The sequence below is a fragment of the Osmia bicornis genome, chromosome 4, assembly GCF_907164935.1.
Source record: "Osmia bicornis bicornis chromosome 4, iOsmBic2.1, whole genome shotgun sequence".
Lineage (NCBI taxonomy): Eukaryota > Metazoa > Arthropoda > Insecta > Hymenoptera > Megachilidae > Osmia > Osmia bicornis.
Window position 1 is genome coordinate 4,569,665 of NC_060219.1, and position 27,164 is coordinate 4,596,828.

The 27,164-nt window shown below is 34.6% G+C and overlaps 1 protein-coding gene across 11 annotated transcripts in view; it reads right to left on the bottom strand.

The window, feature by feature from the left end:
* LOC114880023 (potassium channel subfamily T member 2) overlaps positions 1 to 27,164 on the bottom strand; it is a 149,919-nt gene that overhangs the window by 49,383 nt on the left and 73,372 nt on the right. Inside the window, exon 1 of one of the 11 annotated variants that reach the window (XM_046285503.1) lies at positions 21,270 to 22,818. The exons of 9 other annotated variants lie outside the window; for them this stretch is intronic. In XM_046285503.1, the coding sequence (XP_046141459.1) occupies positions 21,270 to 21,340 (71 nt within the window). In that variant the 5' untranslated portion in view covers positions 21,341 to 22,818. Of the gene's footprint in view, positions 1 to 21,269; positions 22,819 to 27,164 lie in introns of those variants that run through there. One more of the 11 variants, XM_046285504.1, reaches the window with a different exon arrangement.

Here is a 27,164-nt window from a genome sequence, read left to right on the forward strand (position 1 = left end):
GTAATACGTTTCTGAGCCATGGAAAGAAGCTTTGCAAAATCTCTATTATATTCTTTAGCTAGGCTTTACAATGCGCGACTGACTTCTGCTACTTTCGAAGTGCACGAGCTATTATATTTTGGATCCCTTGAGAATTAAAGAATTTTTCATTTCCACGGATACCAAATTATTTTATTATGTATTAATACGGCATAACTTTTGAACGAATGGATTCCTAGAATCGAAACTTGGATATTTGAACTTTTCTCATCGAATACTATCAATATTTATTAAAAAGGAAAATTTAGCCTAATCCTACTGTCATTCAAAATGGTTGGAAATTAAAAGAGTAGTAATTTTTTTACAATTTGCACGAAAGGTGCATTATAAAGTAAGGAACTAAAATTGATTGATATATTGATTGAAAGTTACAAACTAACTTAAAGTTCGTATGGTCCTCGTAAGTGCATAACAAGGGATACAACCTGCACTTAGTCACCCACTTAGGGGACCTATCGCCAGCTGATGCAATAAACTGGCCTCTGGCTCGAAACAGATTTCCCACACCCCTATCCTTCGATATTAAACTCATCAAACATATTTACGGACCTCCATAGCAATTTTACCTAAAAATTGTTACAGTAAAATATCACGATTTCAAGATGGTTTAAACTGGCAATATTAAAAATTACTGTAATATCCATCTGTTAATTTAAATTAAAAGAAATAAAATATGAAATTAAATGCTGTGAGATTGGCCTAGATTTACACAGATCCTCTTACGGTTTAATTTTACATTTCATGTCAAATAACATGATGGAATAACAGAACCAGGTTAATGAAGAAAGGTATTTTAACAAATTACTGAAATGTTTTTGCAATCATAAATGAAGGCGGCTAAAGTGCTAATGAATGCTTACTTGTACAAATGATACATTTAATGACGACATTTCCATAAAACAATGTGTAATCAAAATTTTTCATGTTATTAAATTTCCATCGATGCTAATAGAAAGCTTTGAACAGTGGATTATCGAGATGAAAGTTCAAGAGAAAATAACAGAATGGAGGAAAATGAAGTGAAATTGGAATAATAACAGTTCTTTCACATATTCCATCTTAAATGGAGCTTTCGTGTAAGCAGAAACAACGTGTTTCGAAGTAATGCAATTGATTTCCAATTGGTATCCAGGTGAAACGTGACAATTATATCGATGTACGGACAGTTTTATGAAAATCAAATTGAAGACTGCTGACTCGTAGGAACAAGACGACCCAGTAAACCAAAACTATCACGATACATCTTATTTAGAAAATAACGCAACCCGCTCCCATGCGATTAATTTTAAAATAATTGTCCATGGGTTACGTGAACCCACCGGAGAGATTCCAGGGATGTATAGATGGCCACGTAACACGGCATGAAACCTATTATCTTCGTTAAAAAATTGAAATAACCAGAGATGAAGGTTCTGTATTAAAAAAGTGTATTAACCCATTAAAGATTACGTAGCGAATAATGGTTTATTTTATTATATGTAAAATTATTGGTTGAACTTTACTTTGGCTTAAAATTATTGGCTAAACGTAATAAAGAACGACATTAAAGTTTTATGAAATCATCGAACGATAACACGTCTACGTTTATTGTCGCCCAGACGGATACGTAGACCGGATGTGGATCGTAGAATTTCGATTTACGAGACTGTGTGTTTGCTCGTAAAGCGGATAGCATCGTTTAAACATCGTGGTTTTAAACAGACGCAGACGCTATCAGATGTTTTAATACCTTTTTAATAAGGTGTGTCCATGAATGATGTCACATTCTTGGGAATTAATACTGAAGTTTTAGGAAATAATCTTTTTGAAACGTGGGTAGGTTTTCGAATTACAAATTGTACTAGAGTAGATGATAAAACTATGGGATTTGAAGTACTCCGATTTGCTACATAATCTAAAATGAAGATCACGTTTCAAGGATAGAGGATACAAAGGATACAAGTAATATTTTTCGTCTCTTCTTATTTTTTTAATATTTAAATATTTAATTTGACAATTTGAACAATTAAGTTTCAAGGGATTTCACATATTAGAAGAATAATTTTTAAAGAAACAGTACAAAATTTAGAAAATGTAAATAATATAAATTACAGAATGAAATTAAAATTGGGGCTCTCTCCACGAAAGCTAAGGATACGAATAATTAATTTTCAAATTGATAATCAACATGTGAACCAATAATTTTTTAAAAAGCAATCTTTTAGCTAATCAAGAGTGTATCAAACATAACGAGACGAGTCTGAAAGATAGCAGGCTAAAATGTTAATTTGAGGTCGCATCTGTTTAGTGCACTTTCGTTCTGGACATACAAATTTCAGAGAAGCGACTGAGGTTCATTCTAAAATTAGACAGCCGCCTTATCTTTTGTAATGACTCTCATCACCTGGAGAGCTCTTAGCCGAACAATATATGAAAACCAGGAATTTCTTTATGTCACTACGCGTGTGTGTATTAGTGTTGCACTTGTAAACCGAGATTTTCTGGCGAAAATGCTCGTTACCATTAGGCAACCAGTTAGCACAAGTAACAACCCACTTTTTGGAGACCGTTGCAAAAAGATCTTTTCCAGAAATGAATCTAGAACGAAACGTATCGAATATAACACTTTAATCTTAACAAAAGCCTGCTTTCACAGGCGTTAATGAACACCTTTTCCGTGAATTTTCATTAATTTATATTTTCTTTTAAACGGAGGTAAGTTGTTTTAATTTAAATACAAAACGCTTTCTTACCATCATTTGTTACAATTTGTGATTTTCGCTGACTGGTTGGAAACAATATCTGATAGCTGTCAGTTAGTATGATGATTACAATGGAATTCCATTTATTCGAATACGTTATAGGCGAAAGGTTTGTGAATTTTTTCAAATAGATGACTTAAAAATGTGATGAATAAAAAATTTCCGTTCTGATAATTGGAGCACACGCACAAGTAATACAATTCTAGTAATAGATTAAATATATTCATATTCCATAGTTAAAATAGGGATTTGGAGGTTTTAAAGCCATGTCCATTAAAATATCAGTGTTCTAAACAATTTCCAACCTTGCAACAACACAAAACCCAATCTCGAAACAATCAATCCTAGTACTAAAAAAAACTTCTTAGCTCTAAACAACGAAGCAGGAAGAAGAAGAAAAAGAGAAGCCATGAATCGTGTGGCACTGATTTCCGGGGGGCAGATTTAGTAATCCACACTGGACCATCGAAGGAAAAGAATGAGTTCACAAGCCGATGCACCACACGCTTCTGAGAATTGCTTTTCCAACAGATTAACCGCGTTTCAGTTACGTACCACGGGTCCAGTAAAGTCAACGTGACGGATCGACTTCCTCAAAGTGGCTGTTCCCGTTCCCATGGCGAGTATTCCTCCGGCAAAGGGAGGAAGAAGAAGAGAAAAAGAAGAGGGGTAGAGAAACTCGACAGTGGTGGCTTCGGTAATTTAGTGAAGAAATTTAGACGTCACACGTCACTAGCACACCCCACAGCAGACGGGAAAGTTTCTCTTTCGCGGCTCATGGGCACGTCGAAAGGACGTTTGATCGTTCGAGTGCCTGTCGAGACTCCCATTTTCCCTGTATCGACGTCGGTCCATCGGACGGATAACTTCCCTGAAAGATAGCGAGAACGAGAAACCTTCCTTCCGCTGATTATTAATGCTATTTTCCTGTAACTTTTCGCGCTTCCACGCATTCGACATACCGATAAATCTTTCAGAGATTTAATATTGCATTTTTCGTTCTTTATGTATTTGTATATTAACCTTTCAACACGTTCAACGCTATATTGATCATTGTTGACCAATGGTAAGAATTTAATTAGGTTAAATAATTAAGAAATAAAAGCACTAGGACAGCGGTTGCTAATTAGTGATACGTGTCCTACTAATAGTACACGTATGTGTGCAATATCGATAATCGTACAAAAATTAGAATCTTTTAATCAATATACATTTTTTAATTAAAAAAATTAAAATTTTAATAACTTCTGTCTTCCTATATCATCATTTTTCCTACTTTGTTCAGTACTGTATACGTTAATTTATTTTTGTTTGTTTCTACAATTATTCTATTAGCAACAAAAAAAGGATTATTATACTGTAACAATTTTTAAAAACTTTTGACACGCTTTTCGTAATTATTTTTTAAATTACTATATAATTATTCGTAATCGATGAATTTGCTAATTTTCATGTAGCAAATTTTCGAAATGTAATTTGAATATTTTTGACTTCCCACAGCTTTACTTTCCATTAATAAAAATAAATTTGATACGTTATTGAAACCAAAGCTTTCTCTGCCATATTCGTCCGACGATATTTCATTTCAACTTATTGTTTGGTATTACTATGAATATGAAAAGCAGAATCCGATACGGTGGCGTATTTCGTTTAAATATCCTGTAAGAAGAGCCACGTGAAAACCAGCCCTTATTTACAAAAGCCCGCTTTCATGTTTCCTATTTCCCTATCGATATCCTTAATGCATTCATATGTACTTATACATACACGTATCCTACGATAGGATCGTTTATAATCCCGTGCAACTTCCACAACGTGTTTCTTTTCGTTCTTCTTGCGCTTTTATGCGTTCATGGATTTCATCTTTGTGCAACGACGACGAGGCGACATAAAGGGTTCTCGTATTTGCACTCGATAAAACGCGAAAGTTGGTCCAACGGCGAAAAATATTTTCGTTTCAAAGTTAAACCTTTTCCACGCAAGTAATTCAATTGAAACGGAGAAACTAGAAATTCACACTAAATATAACTAGTATGAATAATTTCTGGCATAAATTTTTTTATCTTCTTCGAATAATATTCTTTGATTTGTTATTCTCAATATTCTATTTTAAATGTATTCTCGAGTAATAAGTTTTAGTTAACACCAACCATAATTGCTAAATAGAGGGTTGAAAAATATTTTTCTTCAAATCTTATTAATATCGTGTTAATATTAGGTGAACTTTTTCTCATTTTTGTTTACTCGCTATAATGTGTTCTGAAATTTTCTAAAATATTAAAAAAAGGTTTCTAATTTTTTAATAATTCTTGACCCCCTAGTTGCCCTACTGATTTGTTTAGAGAAGAAGAAATTTATTGAAAATAGTATGTCGAATATTTTTATTTCATGTTCCCGTTATTTTACAAATTCTATTTCCTGTCCTATCACTCGGTACAAAAATTATCTTTTCAAAGTTTGTTCAACTTTTACGAAAGAAAAGTTCGTTCATACGAAGCGAGCAATTCGAGTTAACGTCGCATCTTGGCTTTTTTCTGTCGGGTAAGAAAATAAACTTACAAGTTAAAATACCGGAAACAAAAGCAACAAGACCCTTCCGAAGATTTAACTGTTCCATCGTACCATTGCTCCTGACGTTTATGCGTTCCCTGTCATCGTATAAACTTTAGTGAATATTTCTTTATTTTGTTTTCGTATAACACAGCTACACTTGTCTTTTATGATCTTTACTTTTGTAGACAATAAATTCTTAAGTCGACGATTAATGATTCATGTTATTTTCACAGGAGATCAAAATAAACAAAATATTGATTATTAACCCTTGAAATACGAAGTCTCGATTAATCGTGACTCGATTAATATTTTGGAAGAATAATTTTTAAAGAAACGGCGTGAAATTTAGAAAGTGAAAATAATATGAAATACAACGTTAAATTAAAATTGTGCCTTTCTCCATGGTCCGCCGTAACCAATGGTAGAAATTGGCCAATTTACGACTTTAGGACCAGTGACGAGTTGCTACAGAATATATGTTTAAAATATGTAATTATTTTTAAAGTGGCAGACATTCAGAGGAAATTTTCTTAAAAATATCTAAACTATAATTACCTATAATTTCTGGAAGAGATGAAAGGATGTAAGTTCAAAAGCAATTTTGATCAACTTTCTAATACAAACACCTCCTTGTGGCAGGATTTGATCTAGTATCAATGTTCCGAAGGAAACAGGAAGTAAACTCAACCTGTTAAGAGGAAAGTCTGAGCAGACAATTGACACTCCCGGTCAACTTGGCTGTCGCAGTAGTTTGAACACTGTTCGATCAGACAGCCGCAAGTCTGTGTATGATCGTCCAAAAGTTATTTCCCACGGGTGCCGTGATTCGATTCGACTGGAAAAGTACTAGCAAGCTACACGCTTCCGCTCGCCTTCCCTCGATGCTGCCCTTTTCTTTTTTCTTCTACGTTCTTTCACCCTCTTGGCGTTTTCCCGTATCTCGAAGCATCGATCTGGAAAAGTTCGTGTAAGTCTCGCGAGAGATCCATCCTCCGAAAGGATGCGGAAGGATGAACGCATGACAGACTTTTAGACCATTGTTACTTTTCAACGTAACTTGAGTGTAACATCTGTGGTATTTTATTTCTTTACGTGATCAAAGATAGTTGTTTATAAACAAGTGGAGAATTTTGTTTATTTATTGAGGCACGGGAAGTGACTTTTTAATATACAAATAGAAAATGAAAAGGAAGTATTATTATTAGCAGTGACGTAACTAGGTATCACTAGGTGGATCTGTCCTCCAGCCCCCGAACGTTAATTGATCTTTTCGCAATTCTAAGGTTCCATAGTTCCAAAATTGGAAAATTCTAAAATTTTGAAATTTGAAAATTCAAAAATTCAAAGATTCTCTCTTAAATTCTTGCGAAATGCGAAATATTAAACAGTGGATATTGTTAATAAACCCAAGGTACCTGGCCCACCCTAAAAAGATTTTAATAACACCAATGGTTACTAATTAATATATTGTTAGCTATGATTGCGTAAAATATTATATTATTAGTTAATTTCAAAGTGAAACTTGAATAGCTCAATAATATTCGAATCATTTAGGGGACCTAGAAGAATTTTATTTATAAATAAAATATTTCAACAAACATTCATAAAATGAAACTAATATTATGTAAATTGTTGCAAGATCCATATGCTACTTTACGTATCAGGAATATAGCAAATATACCCAGTCCACTGAACCGAAACAGACTATAGCTCGCTATAAAGCAAATGATCTACCTTTCCATTTACACCCTCTTTTACGACCGCAATAACGACGAAGCGCTTTTCGCTTCTTGTCTCTATTCGATCTTACCTCAAGCTCTACCCTCATTAATAGCATTGCTTATCCGTTATTTTGTACACGAATTGTGAGACGAAAAGTTGAAATATGCTATAAAATAGAAAACTTATTTATATTAAAAAAAATACACATCCGATGGTTGATACAAAAGCAAGACATTTGACGTTAGTCTCTTTGCTACTATTTTATATTATATTTTCTTTTTATAATTTGGAACTATTCATTTAATATTTTCACTAATCTAATCAATTCTTCACCAAGCTTGCGATATACTATATGTAACAAACATCGCAAAAGCAATATACAACGTTTACCTATACGCATACTCGTGCACCTTGTTTCACCTGAGTATCTAAAATAATTTAAAGTCGAATGAAAGCGTATCTTGAACATGTTAGAGCCAACAAGATTATTAATATTCGCAGGCAAAGCGTTCGTTAAGTCAGAATTTCTGCTGGCTTTACGACACGCTCGTTGGAAACGTTATTTTCGAAAGGTTCTTTTAACACAGATAACATATCAAATTTCTGTCATAAATTCAAAACGCCTTTCCTCACCTTCTATCCAATTTGTATTATATTAAATACAAAAATATAAATAAATATAAATATAAAGATATTTATATATTTTAAACAATTTTTCAAACTATATCCATTTATACTCCTTACCAAATTGTTCGGAAAAAAATTCTAAAAATCAGTTTTTATAAATATTATTATCGCATTTGAATTCAAATATGCAAGCATCTGAATTCCTCAAGCGGAGGGACAATAAAAATGAATCTTGACAACAGGAGAATGTAGGAGATTCCAGGATGCACGATAAAGCAGTTCTTGATTTAACCAGGATTCCCTTCTGTGCAGTTCACCAGCTACCAACAAAGGAGTTTATCTCAACAAGATTTTTAAGCTTCAGATATTTTCATAGCGCGCGATATTGCCGGCTCTACGGTCGGACAACGCGAAGCTTTTCTCCGATTTACGCCGCCTTAAAGCAAGCGACCTCGCTAGCAAACGTATTTTCCCTCGGAAACCTGTTAAAACACCTTCAGGCAAAAGTGATTTCAGGGGGAAAAGGAACGCAATGAAATTCGATGTTACCGCCTCGTCGTTCACTACGCCATCGCTGATTTACTTTTCAACCCTTCCGTCTTGTTCCCTCCTCTGAAAGCTTCAGTCATCGATGGTAGGCTGTCTTGAAATTGCGAAGCATTTTTCGAATGCAATTTTAGGGAAATTTTGATAAAATTCTTAAAAATTTGATAGCTTTTTTTCGATAGAAAGTAAATGAAACAGTAGCGAAAACCATATTTGTTTAAAATTAAAAATTTTTGTCATACCATTATTAAATTTAATTTTCTTCATTTTTATTCATTTCCAACAATAATTTTAAAAAAGTTTTAGTATTTATTTAAAAAAGATAGAGGGGTAAACCCGTCACCTAATTACGTTACTGAAATGAAATACGTTTTATTTATGTCATATAAATTGTTATCTTAATATATTAAAATATTGATAGCTATTGTTCCATATTGATACAGGTTATACAGGTTAAATCTATATTTATTGAAATAGATTGTATCGATAGCTATTGTTCTACATCGTTTGATACACTTCTTCACTACAAGTAACAAGTTTGAAACTCGTTTATTTATTGAATTGAACGGCTCCTAGTTTGACACAACGAGTTTTGCATTTGATAACTCGAGAACGACCCCGCATAAATTACCCTCATTTTTAAATAACCGATTCGTTATGATTCTCTTAAATGAAGTCTTTTACGTTCGAGGGGTAACGCTTGAAATTTCCCGTTTAAGAAGCTTGATTCAAAAGAGATGATATCGACTTCTCTAGTAAAATGGTTAAGTCGATTCACGTCAATTTCAAAGCGTTTTCATTGAATCGACCCGGACGTTTAAATGCAAAATTAAACTCTGGCTTAGCAGATCCTCTCACTTCGTCGAACAATAAAATCGTCGCATTCCTTTCCTCTATAAAGTTTAATCGAATTTATATCACCTCAAAAGATTTCCGTCTATGAAAATCTCGTTGCAAAATACATTTTACATCGATAGTTCCAATAGCTAAAGATACAATTCACAGAAATATTAAATTTTATAGTATTTAGTAATTAAAAATTGTGGTATTTCTTTATCTGAATAATTAAAAGAAAACAATTATTTTAAATAATATTGAGAGTGTATAGCAGAAAATAAATTTTCATTAAAAAATTTTCTGACATCAATCAGTATATGCAGTCGTCGACGCACAAAGGGTGTGCCGAATTCTTTTTGTTTGTATAAAAAGAACATACAAATAAACGTGTTTATTTCCAAACTTCCGATTGCGACGACAGAAAAACGCGAACAATTATGTGTCTCCCGCTACTGTTCCCCTAGCTTTTGAACTTTTAATTAACAATCTGCAACGAGAGACTGTTTCCCGGATGTATTGTACTTGATAAAATGGTTGAATTATTTTGCTCTTAAAACGTATAAAGGTTGACGTGTCAACTCGGTAATACGTGTACTGTACGAAGCATTGGAAAATTACTTATCAATGGATTTCCTGGGTGCTAATTTCAATCAAGGTGTCAATAAAAGAGAATGGAAATTCGCCTTTAAAGAAGCTTTGATCCATTCCTGTTTTCAAAAGTTCCTTTATTAAATTCTAATTAGACATCTTTCAAATGAATGTGCATCGGCGTAATTTCGATTTTTTTCGGGGTAGAGCACGTCCCTTGGAAATTTTTAAATTATGGAAATCTGGAATTTCCAAATTTTTAGAAGCTGGAATTGTGGAATTTTGTTAACATGGAACCTTGTAATTTTATTAATTATGAATAATTCTAAAATGTGGAAATTGTGGATTTCAGATATTTTGAAATTTCAGAATTGTAGGATCTAAAAATTTGGAGATTTTGGAATTCTAAAATGTAGGAAATCTGAATTTTTTGAATTGTACATCTCAAAACTTTGGAATTGTTAAGTTCTGAGATGTAGGAAATCCGAAATTTTGAAATTTTGGAATTTCCGACTTTGAAATCATAAAATTTCGAACAGTGAAGGTTCACATTATTTGGAAGGGGCCAGAGAAAATTTTTAAAGATGTCAGTCCCATCCAGGCCCCTATCTACTCATGCCAATGTGAATATGTCTTCCATAAAATTAGATTTTTGTTTCATTTCTTTAGTTATTCGATTATATTGAATTTGTACCATGGATTAACAATGACCATCATAGCATTTGAGATTAATATCGCCGGTTTTAAATGTTAACTTCCAGCAATGGGAAATTGTTTGGCAATTTTAAGTTCCACCCCCTAATTAATGAGTTCTATTACAGCCACGTAACAAAAGTATTTCTGGGACACGGTACGAGCTCGCAAGGGACAGAGGTAACACTTGAGTGGATCTCTGAAAAGGAAATGGCTTGACAAACAAGAAGTGCAATGGCTTTGTTCGCCTAACGAAGTCCATGAATCAAGCTGCAATCCTAGTTACGAGAGTCGCACACTTATGCACGTGCTTAAATAATACATGCCAGCCAATTCGCGCACGGGGGACAACTGTGGAATTTACCTGCTCTAATAAAATAAATGGAATAATTTGATCTCGACGAATTTCCATCAACAAACACCATCAACCCTGTTACAGCGTGTAAAAAATGTTCTCTAACTTTTTATGATAAGCAATAATTTTTCATAGTAGGACATATATTTTTTATGATGACGTTGTAAGCATGAAAGAGTTTGAAAATGACTGAAATGTTTAAATTACAAAATTAATGTAACATCAATGCCACTTGGAATTTTTTTTTCTTTCATTTATTGGATTACTATATGTATATTAAATTTGTAATGCCATTAGAAAACATGGTATCATCAAAATCCAGGAGCGGATTAAGATTTTTGGGGCGCGGGGCTTTCAAATCTTCAGAGATCCCCTTGGCTGATAAAGTTAGTTCAAAAGCTGAAATTTATTTTAGATTTAATCGTGAAGAAAAATAATTCCTCCCCTGGAAGGTAGGATCCGGAACCATAATCCATTTAGACTCCCTTTTGATCTGGCATTACCAAAACGGCAAACTGTATATAATTTCATCACCCATCATTAAAAGTATAAACAAAAAAAGTCAAAAAGGGATCCAAAATATTTTTAAAACTACAGAAAGGCACAATACCAATTTATCTTCCGACAAATTGGAAGTTTCATTTATAGGAATCCTTAATCAGAATTGTTGGCCCTTTGTTTGAATAGGCTAGACCTCCACAATTAATCTGATCGATAGCCGTCGGTTCGCAGGTGCGAACAAAAAGTCGAGCTTCCGTTTTCTTCGGGTTTCTTCGCGATTAAATCGAAGAGGGTGGACGAGCAAAGAGAGCTTCCAGAAAATAGGGCTTTTCGTAGCTCGAAGCAAGAGCAACAACGGAACGCGATTATCTTCGATCGATCATAATTTCGAGTGCTCGTTATTGGTGATAACAAGTAGCGAGGGGATAAATCGTCTTGGATAAAATTAACGGGACCAATGAAATTTCAAGGAAAGCTGTTTATAAGTGAAAATTGCACCGTACAGGTGTTCACTGCATAAAATGCATTCGTGTGATTCTGGGAAAAGTCAATTGAGTGTGTTTCACGGAAACAAGGTTGTTTCATCGGTTTCCAAGGGCGATTCGAGTATCTCGAACAATGTTTTTCGAGGTTTACGAACGTATTTACTGTTGACTGATCAAAGCTTTCGAACACGTTTCGATCACCTTCTCTGTTTTTTCATGTATTTTTCCTTCTTTGATAACGAAGGAAAGTATAATTTATAGGTACTACCATCTGCATTTATTTTTTTTTTCTTTTAGCGATACTAACCCGTTAGATCTTAAGGTTTTTCATGTTGGTAGAGTATTGCTTTATTCTTTTATATAAAAAATTAACTGATGCTAGAACCTAAGTTTCACGCAAAAAATATATGATGAAAGTAAATATTTAATGCATCTTATATGTAGCTATTAGGTGTATAGTATCGAGCATGATTGGATTCTCCAGAAATATTGGCGATGCCCCTTCCCGTCTTCCGACCACCTCTCTAGATTTTCCTGTCATCACGAAATTTATTTTACGCGTCGTCAAATTTTTAGTTTATGTAGAATAATTTGTAAAATAATTTGAGTTTTTATCTCGTGATCAACTAGAATTTTGTTGAAAATATTATAATCCTCTGGCGTTCGATGCTGCTGACGTATGTAATTAACAATCTGCCTTGCAAATATTTTTAGAACTACTATGCATACAGGTTCCAGCGAACAATTATGAATTATTAAACGTTATGGAAGGGTCTGAAGTAAAACATTGTAACTGTAGAATGAATTTTGTGTATGCAAATTCTACCTCTCTATTCACTACAGTAATTAATTTTTCAGAGAAACTCATTCGCTTGATTCATTTTGAAGTACACGGAAAGCTTCACAATGAACCTACAAAAATTTGCACACCCTATGTAAAGAATTACAAATTCTGTGCTTCCCATAGACGTAAAGATAAAACAATAGATTATAATCTATATGAAATTTACTCCTGTTTTTATATTTAACGTTAAAATTCATTTTCAAACTATATTTAAGAATTTTTTTAAAGGAAATATTTACGTTCATTTATTCAATATCATTTTTATTAAACATTAAGCTTCGAATTGATATTCCATAAGTTCTATTATGAAATACTCTTCTGTCATGAAATCATGTCAAACATTCTACACTTTTAAATCTGTAATTTGATTCATACGTATGGTCTCTGAAATAATTTTGCATCTTGCGTCTATAAATAATATTGCATTTCACATTTCAAAAAATGGGGGCCACCAAAAATAGAGAAACGTTGATGGTGCATCAACTTCTAGTGAAATGGCGGGCTGTTACACCAACTATTCCTGAGAACAAGGCATTTCGATCAGTGCCAGTCCTTCAACGTCACTTCGAGTACCTTCTGCCACGAACAGATCCTATCGAACCAAATTCGGCCATGGCTAGCCCTGTCCACATCAATTTGATTACTTCACACGATCACGTGGCCCCTCTTGCATACTGGCCCAATTTTACGAGCTATAAAAGTGACGAGGATTTGATTTCCGTAAAGATTTCCATACAGTGAGCCAGCAATCTCCTTGGTAATTCAGGAGTTCAAATAGTGAACGATTTGAATATAAAATGAAAATAATATAAAATACTTAATGAAATTAGAATTGTGATTCTCTCCAGGATCCGTCGTCCGAGGATTAATAGAGTACATTCATATTTGGTGTAAAAATGATATCTGGGCCTTTTTTAATTAAAGATTTATTTTTAAAAAATCATAGCAATTCCAATTATTGAAATAATTGTTATTATGATTATCATATTCTTGCGCCACTTTGTAATTAAAAAGGCCTACTATTACTAAAGGCACCAAATTAAATTGTACATCTAATGTTTCAGTGAGCTAATCATTGCTTAAAACAATAAAACAAATTTCCACTCCATTTTATTACAAAACGCTTGAAACTTTATACAAATGTCGCAGCAGTTATCTCAGAAAATTATGTACCAACCAGTCTTTCTTTTAAACGATTCAAAGAAAAGATACTTTTCAATGTAGTTCACAGCATAAAGGTGCATTGTTGCCTTCTATTCACGAACGCGTTATAATTATATCACCGGTATTATATCAAAAGAAAATACTATTGTATAATAACTTAGCAATGGAGTACAGTGGGAAAACACACAATGCGCTACTTCCAACTTATTCAAACTGCACTTTCTTAAATTTACATAATCTATTCGATTCAACCTCTTTATTTTAATCATGATTATTACACGAAGATCAAAGGGATTTCAGTGGAAAATTCTTGTCATTTGATTCGAGAAATCTCGTAGCAAAAAAAGAACGGCTTGAGACGTTTCGTGGGAAAGAAGAATAAGTCGTTGGAAAATCTATTGAAACAGTTACCGAACAACGCAATCTCTCCGGAGACGATCGAATCCAGAATAAAAAGTTTCCGATCGATGATCTTGACATCGTAAGAGAGAAATTTATAAAGTTTCTTTTGAACGGTTCGTTACACACCAGACAAATGTCAATAACGAGTACTTTTTCTTGGTATAATTAAGTCTTTCCTTCACTTCCGTTCTCTGGAAGAAGCGACTAAAAAGTCTTTTCGAGTTATCCTGTGCGTGTTTGAAAGTTCTTGAAAAGGTCAGAACAACTGATAATAATCTGAATCGAAAGGTAAGAATTCATTGATTCGAAAGAAAAAAGCCTTGCAAAAATTATCAAAGATTCTTCGTGTTTTGATTAAATGACCCGTGTATGAGAACAGAGATTTTAATTAACCAAGATTTTAATTAATTAACGCAGGTTAAGTATAATTTAATGTGCAAGTTTAGCGACATTGCATCTTGGGTAATTAAACTGCAATTTAAATATCGCGGATGAAAAATCCTATTGACGTTCCACTTGAAAGAAGACGAATCTACTTGCGCTGATTATCACTGGGATAATATTTCTTTATCTTTTGCATCCGGCACGAAAGTTTTCAACAAACCCCGATTACAGTGGTTTCATCATAAAGGCCTCATTAAAATTATAATTAATTTAAAAATAGAAAGCTTCTGAATATTTTGCTATTTATCTTCAAAACTATAAATACCAATTTATAAATTTGTCACTTATAGTGCCCAAATTTTAAATTAGTATTCTATAATACTAATATTCGAGATCTTAGAATTTTTGAGTTTTAAAATCTTGGAATTTTTGAATTTGAAAACCTTAAAATCTCAGAATCCTAAAATTCAAAAAATTTTAGAAGCATGGAACCTTGAAATTTTTGAATTATAAAATTCTAGGAGCTTAGAATCGTGAAATCTCAAAATCCTAGGATTTTAGAATAGTGAGAAAATTTTCCATATTTTTTAAGGAGTCAGGCTCACCCTGGGCGCTGTCCAGTTACGTCAATGTCTAGGCGTGGCCCTATTCATGTAATACAAGTGAACAAATAAATAAATAAATTGCAAAATTCTTGACATCGGGCTTCTTGCAACCAGCTTACATTACCGATTGTTCACTGGTTCGAAGTGTCTCTGATTTCATCGTTCCAAATTCTCGTCAATGGCCAAATTCCAACTTTGTAACTGCATTACACTTTGCCCGTAGTTCGTAACAGGTTCGAACATTAACCTGCACTCGAACCAGCTCGAACCCATGAAAATTTCATTATCGAGAAGACTCGGTGTCTTGCCGATCGTCAAAGAACTGTGCCATACAGCCGTGTTCTTAAAACATGATTCGATCAAACGCCAGATACATCCGGCCACTTAATAATTCGTCACGAGACGAGAAACTATTGCTTCGTTAAGGCACCGTACGAAATTACCTTGATCACCTTATGTTCCCAGATAGGGTAATCGAATAATTGAGCACGAAAAGCTTGATTGGAGCTTTAATAATAATTGACCTCTTGCTTGCTGTTACCGGCAATTATGATATTATTCATTACTTTCATTATGCGAAACACCCTGGGTATTCAATTATTCAAAATTAATTTTAAACTGTAATTATAAAATCAGTATTTATCAGACTGCAGTACAATCGCGATGAAATCAGGCTTCCCTACGGAAAATGGCGATACAGGGAAAACGAGAATTCTTAGAATCCTAATTTTGATGATATCAATATTAAACATTTGGGGGCGGAGCATTGATAAGCTTGCAAACCCTTAAATATCTCAATGTATGAATAAATGGACTTATTCCACTTTCAAAAACAACTATAATGTATGACATTTTTACCGAATCATTAAATTGATTTTGCTCACACGTCAACCGTAGCATATATTGATCCGAAACTCTTTAAAAAGCAAACACGTGTCATATTTATTCATCACCATTAGATATGAAAGAAAATATTTGTACTTAGTAGTTCAACAATGACCGAGTTAATTTTCTTTATCATTTGGCACTGATTATATTGTCGTTTCTCACGATTGTTACCGGTGATTGTAGCTTATAAAATCTACAGGATAAGCTTGAAGAATTGAATAAGATACAAACTGGGATAATAGGGTTCGGACAAGTAATATGTGAACGTAACAAGGCAATTTTTACCGAGAAAATTGAGATACTATACGAGGATAATTACCTTAAAACAGGTTACTACGTTTCCAAATAGGATTCTCATTATTTTCTTTTGTTTATCTTTATTAGAAAGCTGTCCGCGTATAATTTGTGGTATGCACTTAGCTTTAATCTCCTTCTAATTGCGCTTAAAAGCCATAAGTTAATGAAAAGCAATTTTGATTACTTCTCGACCGGTTGAATCGTGCAAAAGCCACCTAACGTTTATAACACCCTATTGGGAAATGCTTGAACACTGAATAATTTATCGAACTATTATTAAATTGATACCGGGTATTTTTCACAAACATTAACCGTAAACTTGAAACGTCACAGGGCTAGTTTATGGGCACGTGTAAATGTCAGTCGTGGCACTGCAAAAATCTCGTAAAACGTTTCTACATAGTAATCGATTAATGAATTTGGGTCATCGGGCACATACACGAGCGATTTCTGACAAATTGAACAAAAATCTGCTGGTAAAAATAGAGGAATTTTTAAATGAGTTACATGTAAATTTGTAACAATCGAAAGGTTATTAATTGGTTTTTCTTCAACAGCCGATAGTGTTAAAAATCCTATTATGTAATAGGCTTTCGGTGGATAAAGTGTTAATAGGTGCACGAATTAATTTGGTGCCTTTTACAATATGCTTTTTTAATTACTATTTCCAATTTGAATATTTTCCCGCCCTTTTATTTGAAAAATGGCGCGAAAGTTCAAATATGATTACGATTATTTCTATAATTGGATTTATTATGACTCTTCGAATTAATTTATACACCGAATAATTCATGTTAATAGGATAAGCAAGAAGGTATCTTTCAGATGATAATAAGAAAGTCGCATACTTTTGACTAATAATGTATAATTCTGACAAATAGTGTGCGGTTCGTGTACACAACTCTTAGCTATTCGGGTCCGCAAATTCAGAATTAGGATTGCGTATCAAATATTTACTGATTGCTTGCCTGGGGGTTGTCAGTAGTAGGGTGAGAATCGCTGTTCCAAGCTTTGCGTCCGATCTTCGGGAAACGGGGACAAGACTGCCAGGAATCTTAATTAATAAATTTGCGGGATTATTGTGAATTATGGCTGAAGAAGGGACTAACAGCTGAATAAACAACCATCGTTCTATAGTGTTTAATTTTGTGAAAAGCATTCCGTCTGATGCCTGTTTTCGGAAGAAAGTGCTGCCTGTCATACGCTTTTACGACTAACAGGAATAAAAGCATACCGTAAAAGTTTTTAATTCCTGTCGTAAAATCACTGAAGATATGGTCTTTGATAGCAGGTTGACCAGTTTTAAACCGTGACTTTATGGCTATTTGTTGCTTAATTCCTAAAGTGGGTGTAATTGATCAGGAAGGGGTGAAATTTAAGCAGAAAAATTTGCTTCTCCATTTAAGATCTAACAATTTTAATGAAAATAAATTAGTAAATATAATATGAGGACAATAACTGTCATAAATTTAACGTAATTGAATAATGAAACGAACAAAAAATGAAGAAAATTTATATATTTATATTTAATACTTGAGCTACAACCTTAAACAACTGCATATTTACATTACTAATTTATTTTACACACATGGCCAGTTTCATTCTGGCAGTAGACTGAATAATTCTCCTTAAATTGTGCCATACTCCCATGGCCATTTTCACTGTAGCAGTCAGGATGATAAATAATTAAATCTTAGCAGTGGACTAGCTATTTGTACATTCAGGACTGGATTAAGATTTCTGAGGTCCGAGGCCTCAAGGGTCCTTAACCCTTAGGGAGTTAATTCAAAAATTGAAATTTATTCCGAATAAAATTAAATAACATTTAATCGCAAAGAAAAAGGGCAATGGTAAAGAAAAATTTATTCAATATTTTTTGAAATAATAAATGGAAGGGTTAGAAAGGGGCCTTGAGCTGTAGCCCCCTTCCCTTAATCCAGCATTGTGTACATCACCTGTTGCAAGGGTTAATTTCACGAAATCCCCAATTCGTCATAAATTTCAAGAAATAGAAATGAAGATATTGGAAAATTTGAGTGTTTGATTTGATGTGAGCTTGTTACAGAACAGCGAGGATAGATCAACCAATTTGGTACTTTGATTCGACAGCACGCGACGTTTATTAATTCATCTTAACCCCATAACATTTCTGCCACAATCCCGTGAACAACCCAGATATTCAGTACAATCAAATCGAAAGCTGTTCGATATCTCAGCTCGCTTTGCCGACTTTCTATAAATTGAGTTTAACAAATCCGCCAATACAAACGAATCCCTAGAATTTTTCAATTCAGACTATTTCTCGGAAGTTGTTCACGGAACTCGAACAGTTTGCCCAGCAAAGTTGTACCAGCTATGGAAATTGAACACGTAAACTGGGAATGAAAAAGAACTGTCAGTAAAAAGTGGATCATTGATAATTGAATTGGTCGTCGATCTAGTGATCGTATATTGAAATCTGTAATGGAAGCACGCAGAGATGGTCGCCACTCGGATAACACAGATTTTACGTACATACATGGGGTAAAGTTTGGTACCTTCACGATAGTTTCACAAACAAAATTTGTCTCGAAACACAGTTCTCTAAATATCGGAAATCTCGAGTCGACCGAAATAATTTCCGACCTTATCGGGTACCCGAAATAAACATTTGGTATTTTTATATTTAATAAATATTATTTTTACAATATTTCATTGCTTCTATTGCCTATAATTCCAAACAATTAATTCGAAAATTTCTAGTCAGATAAATAAGAAAATACCTTATATACAGGGTGTATTACTATAGAAAGTAAAGGGTAGCGAATATGTTAAGAATATTTCGCTCCAAGAATATGAAATAACATTCTTGCAAAATATCCTAATCATATGATTCTGTTTATAACATTGTACTATGTTATTATTTTATATTATTTTATATTACTTCAGGACACTGATAATCAAACGCTAAATGAAGATACGACGTTATCTTCTCGTTCGAAAGGATGGTTGGAAAAAAAGTTTTCCATTCCTCAGCTAGGAAGTAAAGCAACGTTCGAGGGTGGCATGGCGATTAATTGTTTCGCGGTGCAAGGATTGTTTTAAATTCAACTTGCATCGAACGCGATGGAACAGGGAAAAGTAATCAACCGGTTCTAGATGAATGCATTCTAGTAGATCCTTTTAATTATTCTAATTCTATACGAAGTCGTTGTAAAAGTTTACCAATTAAATATAAACAGTTTATATTTTTTAATAAGTCCTTCTAGATGGGAAATAGATTTTCCAGTTAACTTCGTTTAAGACTTGATATAACCAGCTTATCGATGCTAATTGATAGCTAATTGAAAACAGATAAATTAATGAATTGAGAAATTTCAATCGTACAGATTATTAATCGTACCGATCACCATAATTTGTAGGACATTTTTAATAATTGAATAAATGCAAAAAATCATATGAAGAAAAATTAATCAGTATTCATTCAGCAATAAATTGCATTCGGTAGAGTAACATATACAGAAGTTCAGCTGTATGGTACAATGATCGACCCTTTTCCTAAAAAAGTGGTACTTTTTACATAGCAAATGCACTTTTTACATAGCAAAATATAATTATATTCGAGACAAAAAATATTTGGACTACTGAAATATAATTATATTTGATTATATAAGAAACATATATATTATATTTTCTACTTTTTTAGAAAATGTATCATTGTACAAAGGTCACATCTGTACATGTTACCCTACTTTTGATAAATTCATTGATTATTTTTTTCTATTTCAATGGCAGGTGAATAGAAGCACACAAGTTTAAAAAAAAGTTATAATCTTGAGTTATAAAAAAAAATGTAGAATTAGAATATAAAATAAACAAAATAATAATGTTTGTTTTAACTGATATCAAAAAGTTCTTTAATAGAGATATAATTCATTCCATTTAACAGTATCGTATTGAAATCTTATGTACAGTAGGTTTGAAGTATCCATAAAGGAACAGAGCTAATTTGCAAGCGACATTTACATACGCGACATTTCATTTGAGGCGGTATTCTTCAACGATTGCTTCGCAAATGTTACCTTAACGTATGCACGTCGGAACATAATTTTCCGTGTATCGCATTATTAACTAGCCGACGAGCAAGAACAATGTCCTTTTCTTCCAATGGAAAGAAACATGGACGCTTCAGGTGTTCTTCCCTTTACAAAGAACCAGATTGTTTTATAATTGAATTACCACTGCTTCCTGGCAAAAAGTAATCCTACTTAAACATTGCACTGGATACAGGAGTGTGACCGATAAAAACTGAACGATGCCAGAAAATGTAGAAACGAATTTACATTCTTGATCGCCCCCCAAAAAATTAAAGAGATACGTTTGGATCAGGTGTGCCTCCACAATAAGAAATTATGATACTACAGGAGAAAAAACTGATGAGCTTGCTAGTAAAAGTATACACCTGTCCATAAAAATAAATTGGAAATGGCTTTTCCTCCCACCGACTTCTCCATTTCAGGTGATTGCTTCATTTTTAGACATTTCAATTCGAAATTCAACTGTCATGTTTTCTTCTAAACCTCGCTTTAAGACATTGAGAAGTATTTATAACAGAAAAAATATGGAAGCCTAGAGGAGACTTCAAGGTGTAAGCCAAATTCAAAAGGGAAAGTTAGTTTCGTTACGGGTGGAAAAAATATTTATTTATTTTTATGCTAAAATTGTATAGTCTTTACTTTTGACCACGAAGTCTATCAAGAATCCTTAAACAGTGTTAAGTATAACAATTTCAAATTAAGTGTAAAAAAAAGAAACTATGAATTCATCGATCGGAAAATCCTAATTTCCCGATAGAAACAGCTCGTCACCGATTTCGACTTAATAATTGATCGATACCGGGGACAAGTATCGGAGAATAATAGCGAGCGTAAATCATGAATCGCGTTTAAAAGCAAGGCCGGCTTAAAACCATCTAATCCCATAATGGAAAATTCGGTCTCGTATAATTTATTTCTCTACCTTGGTATTCTGTCGTAGCTGTCCCAACTGGTAAGACAGTTATAACTGCTGTATCTGCTTGAAGTCGTCATAGCTAGTGTCTTGTTCTATGACACATCCTGAGAATCGTCCCCAATGGCTGATCAACAACACTCTCTTTCACTAGTGTCACAACGTTGCAAGGTTCATTTCTTCGTTGAAACTAAAATAATATTGATATACTTTCTCTATCGATCGTTCGAAAATACAGCGAACACGATTGTTTCACGGCAAGGTACGAATTACACTCGTTCACGGAACTTAGAGTCAACACTGAACGGTTAACGATCAAAGGATATCCACTACGAGCACGGAACTTTCGAATGAATTCGTAAACAATAACGTGGGCACCGATTACGCTCTCAAATCTCCACGAATGGTAGGATTAATTTAAAAAGTCACTATTTAGTTGGACCACGACGTTAAATCGTTTATTAATTGGACCACGTTTCAACTTTCACCCTTCGACACGTTAAACAGTTAAACGTCGATTATTAACCCTACACTTAATTACCAGCCACCCGGACACGGTATGTAGATACATGTGTGCCCGTGTATGTGTATGTGTGTCTGTACACGTATTAAAAATACTCTACGTTTTTGGACCCGCCAACCAGCGTGCTCGATAATATCGTTAAATAGAATGGAAAACGATGGCGATTTTATTTCATCGTTGATCCATCGTCTCCGGTAGTTTTCCTCGTTTTCTTCCAAGACCTTCCCGTACCCCTTTTCCTCGCAACCCTCACACTTGTTCGGCCCTGTTAAGTTAGTTACATCCCATCGTCAACAACTATCCTTTTCATCTTTTTCCCTCTCTCTCTCTTCCTTCTAATCGAATTTTTCGTATTTCGTTAGTATGCCTGAGGAGATGATCGTAACGAGGTTAAAGGGAACCACGAAGACTGCCGGAAGATAAACGTCGTACAGGGGCACCAGAAAAATAAGAAAACAAGCAATCTGTCGCATGCTCCCGTTGCAAGGCCACGGATTACTGGGAGATAACCGATTCATCGAGGGATTTAACACTCCTCTTACACTCCATAGTCGATTCTTACTACTTGATATGTTGATTTTTACGAATCTTCTTATACGATTACTCGTTCACCAGCTTGACATTCGAGGACGGGTCGTTCGGTTCTCTTGGTCCCACCGCAAGCTCGTCGATCGTAATCGAAAACTTTGCTTCCTTAGAATTTCACTCAGCTCGTCGCACTGTCCTCGTTCGATTTTTTGATCAATTAAAAACTACGAATTTAACGGAGAAGAGAAACGTATTCTCTTCGTTGAAAGCGGAGCCGTTCGAACGCCGAGTAAAAGGTTCAGCTACTAATGTTGGCCAACACGTTTGCGGTCAGTCGCTCGATCACGGCCCTTCCGGTTCACGATGTTTCCCTCTTCGGATCGAGACAACGAGATTTTCTCTTTAGGTAGCGCATCTTTTGGAACGTCTTGCGTGTCGCGAGTCAGCGGGCAGTTTCAAGCGGAATCGCGGTGCTCTCGAGGTTTCATTAGCCCGCCGTAGAGGCATCGAGAGATTGCCGCGCTGGCAGCTCCTCTCAGCAAGCTCCGCAAGCACAAGGCGCTTCGCGTGGCCTGGCCTAGCGCCGACTAGCGGGTTCACCCTCAAGCTTCCGGCGAGCGAGCCGAGCTGAAAAGCTACGCGCATGCTCGTACAATCTCCCACCTTCGTCGCCTGGTCCTATACACTACCTCCTCGAGGGAGGAGGCAGGCTTCTCCTGCGTGGATCAGCTACCGACTACCACCCTCGTCCACGCGCCTAATAAACAAGGTACGAACGAAGGAAAAACGGATGGAAAATAATAAATCGCCGGGCTGGTGACTGGCACGCGTTCCTCTTGTGTCATACCATACTCTGCCGAATGTTTTTCATTATCTACGATCACGGTTTTGATCATTTGGAGGTGTGGATGGACGGTTCTATTTCTAAGTCATCGGACACCTTACCATTTGAACCCTAAGTAGATTTATTTTACTTCCTTAACCCTTTCATTACGACAGACTTATTTGCGGACTTGATTTTTTTTTAAACTTGCGTCAGTCAGAAGTAACTATTCATTGCTTGAATTTTAAAACAAATTAAGAAAATTGAAATATCGTGCATATATGGTATTCAACGATCCTTGACTGAGCAAATTATAATTTAATCCTACTGAAAGCACTAGCCAAATTTAACACGTTTAAAGTGTAAGTTGCTTCACGAGTATGATTAGGTATTATAGGGCAAAGGTTAAGTTACAACCGCGGGACGAACGTAATTTTTAATGCCTTATCGCGATGTGCCTTGTTTAATGTAAATTATTAATTCGTGAGTTTCGAGTTTCAAGTTGAATTGGGGTCCCGAAATTACAAGTACTCGAATAAATTTAGGTGCTGGATGAGCTTTCGGGGCCGAGGCTCGCGTACCCGAATTTTATATTGTTTAAACGTTGGATGTGACTATGGTAGTAACTTATCGTGATTATCGAAACTCATCACAGTTTAGTAATTCAAATATTTGTTCTCTAAGAGAATTTCAAACAATTGCACATCACAGCAAGTCTTTGCTTAACTATTCACTGTTATACTTATTCATGCATATATACATGTATTATACCTCTCAGCTAAACGAACGAGAAGAGATGATCTTTGAAATATGGAAATGAGGAAAGCGCTACGTGTATTCCTGTTAAGGTATTCTGCATCGAACTAGGATATCGTGAAAGACGCTCGTGGTTAAAGGATAGAAAGAAAAATGGTTCTACGAACAGCTTCGAGCATGGACTTTGTTTCTGAATTATCGTATTATACGTGTCATTTATTTTACGTCCTCTTATTTTTATGTTTCTTTTTGAAGAATATCTGGAAAAGTGTGAAAGTAGTACAATAACCTTTCTTTCCATTCTTTCCTCGTGATTTAGTCCATTTTTTCGGGATTTTGTTCATTAAAAGTATGAGAACATTTTATTCAAAATTACGTCAACCCTTAACCTGTGGGGTGGTTTCTGAGGAACGATCAAATTCTTAAACAAATGACAATCAAATGTTTGTCTTATTTTTTTTTTATAGGATAGTTTTTGAATAAGTTGGATAAATAAAATCATTCGGGTATGTCAGAATTCAGCTCACCAGTTAAGGGTTAAAACTTTGGATAACATTAATGTTATATTTTACCAATAATATAAGATACCAAATTGAAATCTTGAATTTGACAAATCATCAATCGTATGCTCAATAATTAGTGTTTCAATCGTCTTGTTACAATTCAACTGCCAACTGCCATTTTCACTAGAGCAGTGAAAGTCTTACCATAATGGAACCCGTAAACCCAAAGGTTTTCAGAACAATTTTCCTAGCCTTTCTATTTCGGTAAGCCGATCTCTGTATTATGTTACCTTTTTGATACCTTTCTACTCCATCAAGATTCCCTGGATTCTCTGTTTCTTATTCTTTCCTCGAGTTTAGATTAAAGTGAATGCGATAAAAATATACGAAATGTTCTGGCATGCTTTCCACGCTGACATTTGTTTCTCTTTTACTGATTTTCTAATCGTAAAATAAACTTCAGGTTAAACGGACAGTTAGTTTAACTAACATTTCCTTCTTCCTGTACTGCTTCTTTTTTTACACGAAAGAAGAGGAAATTACATCTCAAGAATAATTGGAAGTTTAAGTTCTATTTTGAGAGATGTTATTGTTGCCAGTTGAGTAACATTGACTGAACGTTTAAAGTTACCTCGTTGAATATACATTTAAAAAATACTTTTTATGAATTTTTTAATTGAAATTATAAATGCCAAACTTAACGTAGCTCGTTCCATCTAAAGGTTACGTTTTTAAACAAATAAATGAAACTGAGTTTCTCAATTAAACCATAAAAACCTTTTTACAACTGTACAGTGCAGCGTATGAATAATAAAAAATGCAAAATACAGTATTTCTCCGCAATGTTAGCCACAATGCTTTTCTCGCAACAGTTTCTCCTTTTATCACGCAATATCTGCGTTCCTACACGAACTACCCCCGGAGAGTTCGAAGCTCTGCTTACACTTGTTTCCAAGAACGCAATTTCATCATTGTTTCCAGCATTTTTCCACGTAAATCAGATTATACTAGTAACAAGAAGAAATGTCAAAACATACCGGGACAGGAACGAATCACGGAGAAGAAAGATCGTAAGTTCCACTGCCACTTTAACGCGAACAGTTTACGTCTTCTGTTATTCCCGGTAACAAATGAGGATCCTCCTGTTTCACGATGCTCACAGTAACAGCCCCGACTGCTTCTAGCTTGTAAATCGCTTTATCCATGGGAATAGTCAATCCGTTTCAAGATAATTTCGTTCGAGAGGATGACCTTTACCACGAACCTCGTTCTCCTGCTCGAAGAATACAATAACGCGAGACGAATGCGCATGGAAGGCGGAATAAAATCCAACGTGAAGAACGAACCGAGGTGAACTGAAACGAATGACTCTCTATTTCTCATTCGTTGCTTTATATTAATTTTATTGAAGCGTCAGCTGTCACAGAATATAATTCTTAAGCGAAGATCTCATGATGGATGAGACAACTGTATCAAAAGAATTGCTCTCCAGTTTATGTACAATAATTTGGCTTTTGGATTTAAGATCCTCCAGGAGGAACATTTGAAAATGAATATAATAAAATAGTATAACATAATAATAGAGAGGAAGTATATTTTACAAAATGAAGTATTTCAGAGATTTTAAAAATTATCTTTTAATTCTATGAAAATAGAATTCTAATTGAAATTTAGTACCTACTTCTAAATCGAAAAGCATTATTGAATTCAATGAATAGCAGGAGTAATAAATTAGAGTAGAAACTGTAATGACCTGTAACAATCCAACGTTTGTTATCAATATGTAAAATAGATTGCATATTTATAAAGCATTTGCCGACGACTATTAAGTTATCATGCATGGTTAATATTTCATGCTATTAAACTGCTATTGAATCTAAATCATTTATTACTTTTACATTTATGGCAAATAAATTAAACCCATGATTTAATTTTCACTATCTATCCTAGCGATTGAATCGAATAATACGTAAAATACTATCACTAAATATATGCCTTATTCAATTAATTAATTGTTAATTTTTTAAACGCGTTAAAAAGATGAGGATGGAGGCTCGTGAAACCCACCAGATAAGAAATATTGAAGATATGAATTAAAGAAAATCGAGTATGTCACATACCACCTCACACTTCTCGGTAGAAAATTTTACCAAATCGTCGAGTTACTGATGTTAAGGACGGTAACATGTGTTTCTAACAAGTCGTCGAGGTCCGTTCGTTGGCATCGAGCCAGGACGGAAATTTCAATGGAACGAAGTTCTCTGAGTGACTTCGAAAGGGCAAGAAGGTCGATGGTAAGATCTGATTGTGAGTTGCAACGAAGTAAAGGTAGCCTGTAAATCGAGAATCCAGTCCGAAATTACGCGCAGCGACGTGCAAAGCGGAACGTCGATGCGATTAGGGGGTAATATAGTTGAAAGTCTACTTCCGCTGCATTAGCTTTTGAAGCGATGGCGGCTGCAGTATCTAAAAGAGAGCGAGAGGAGGAGACTTTCGTTAGCGTAGAAGAGAGCATTAGAGGAAGGTGTTCTCATCTGTTCTCTTCCTTTACCATTTTTCTCTTTTATTTCCTTTTTCATTGCGTCGCTCCTTCCCTTCCTGCCTTATTTCTTTCTCTACCCCCGTTCCTTTCCCTTTCGATGACAAAAACTACCCTGCCAATCCTTGGAGAGGCAGCGCTCTAGCAGTTCAACTTGTCTCGCGTTGAAAAGTAGCCTTTTAGTTCGGTGAACAACCGCTGTTTTACTCGATAAAGGCAGCACCGTACGTTT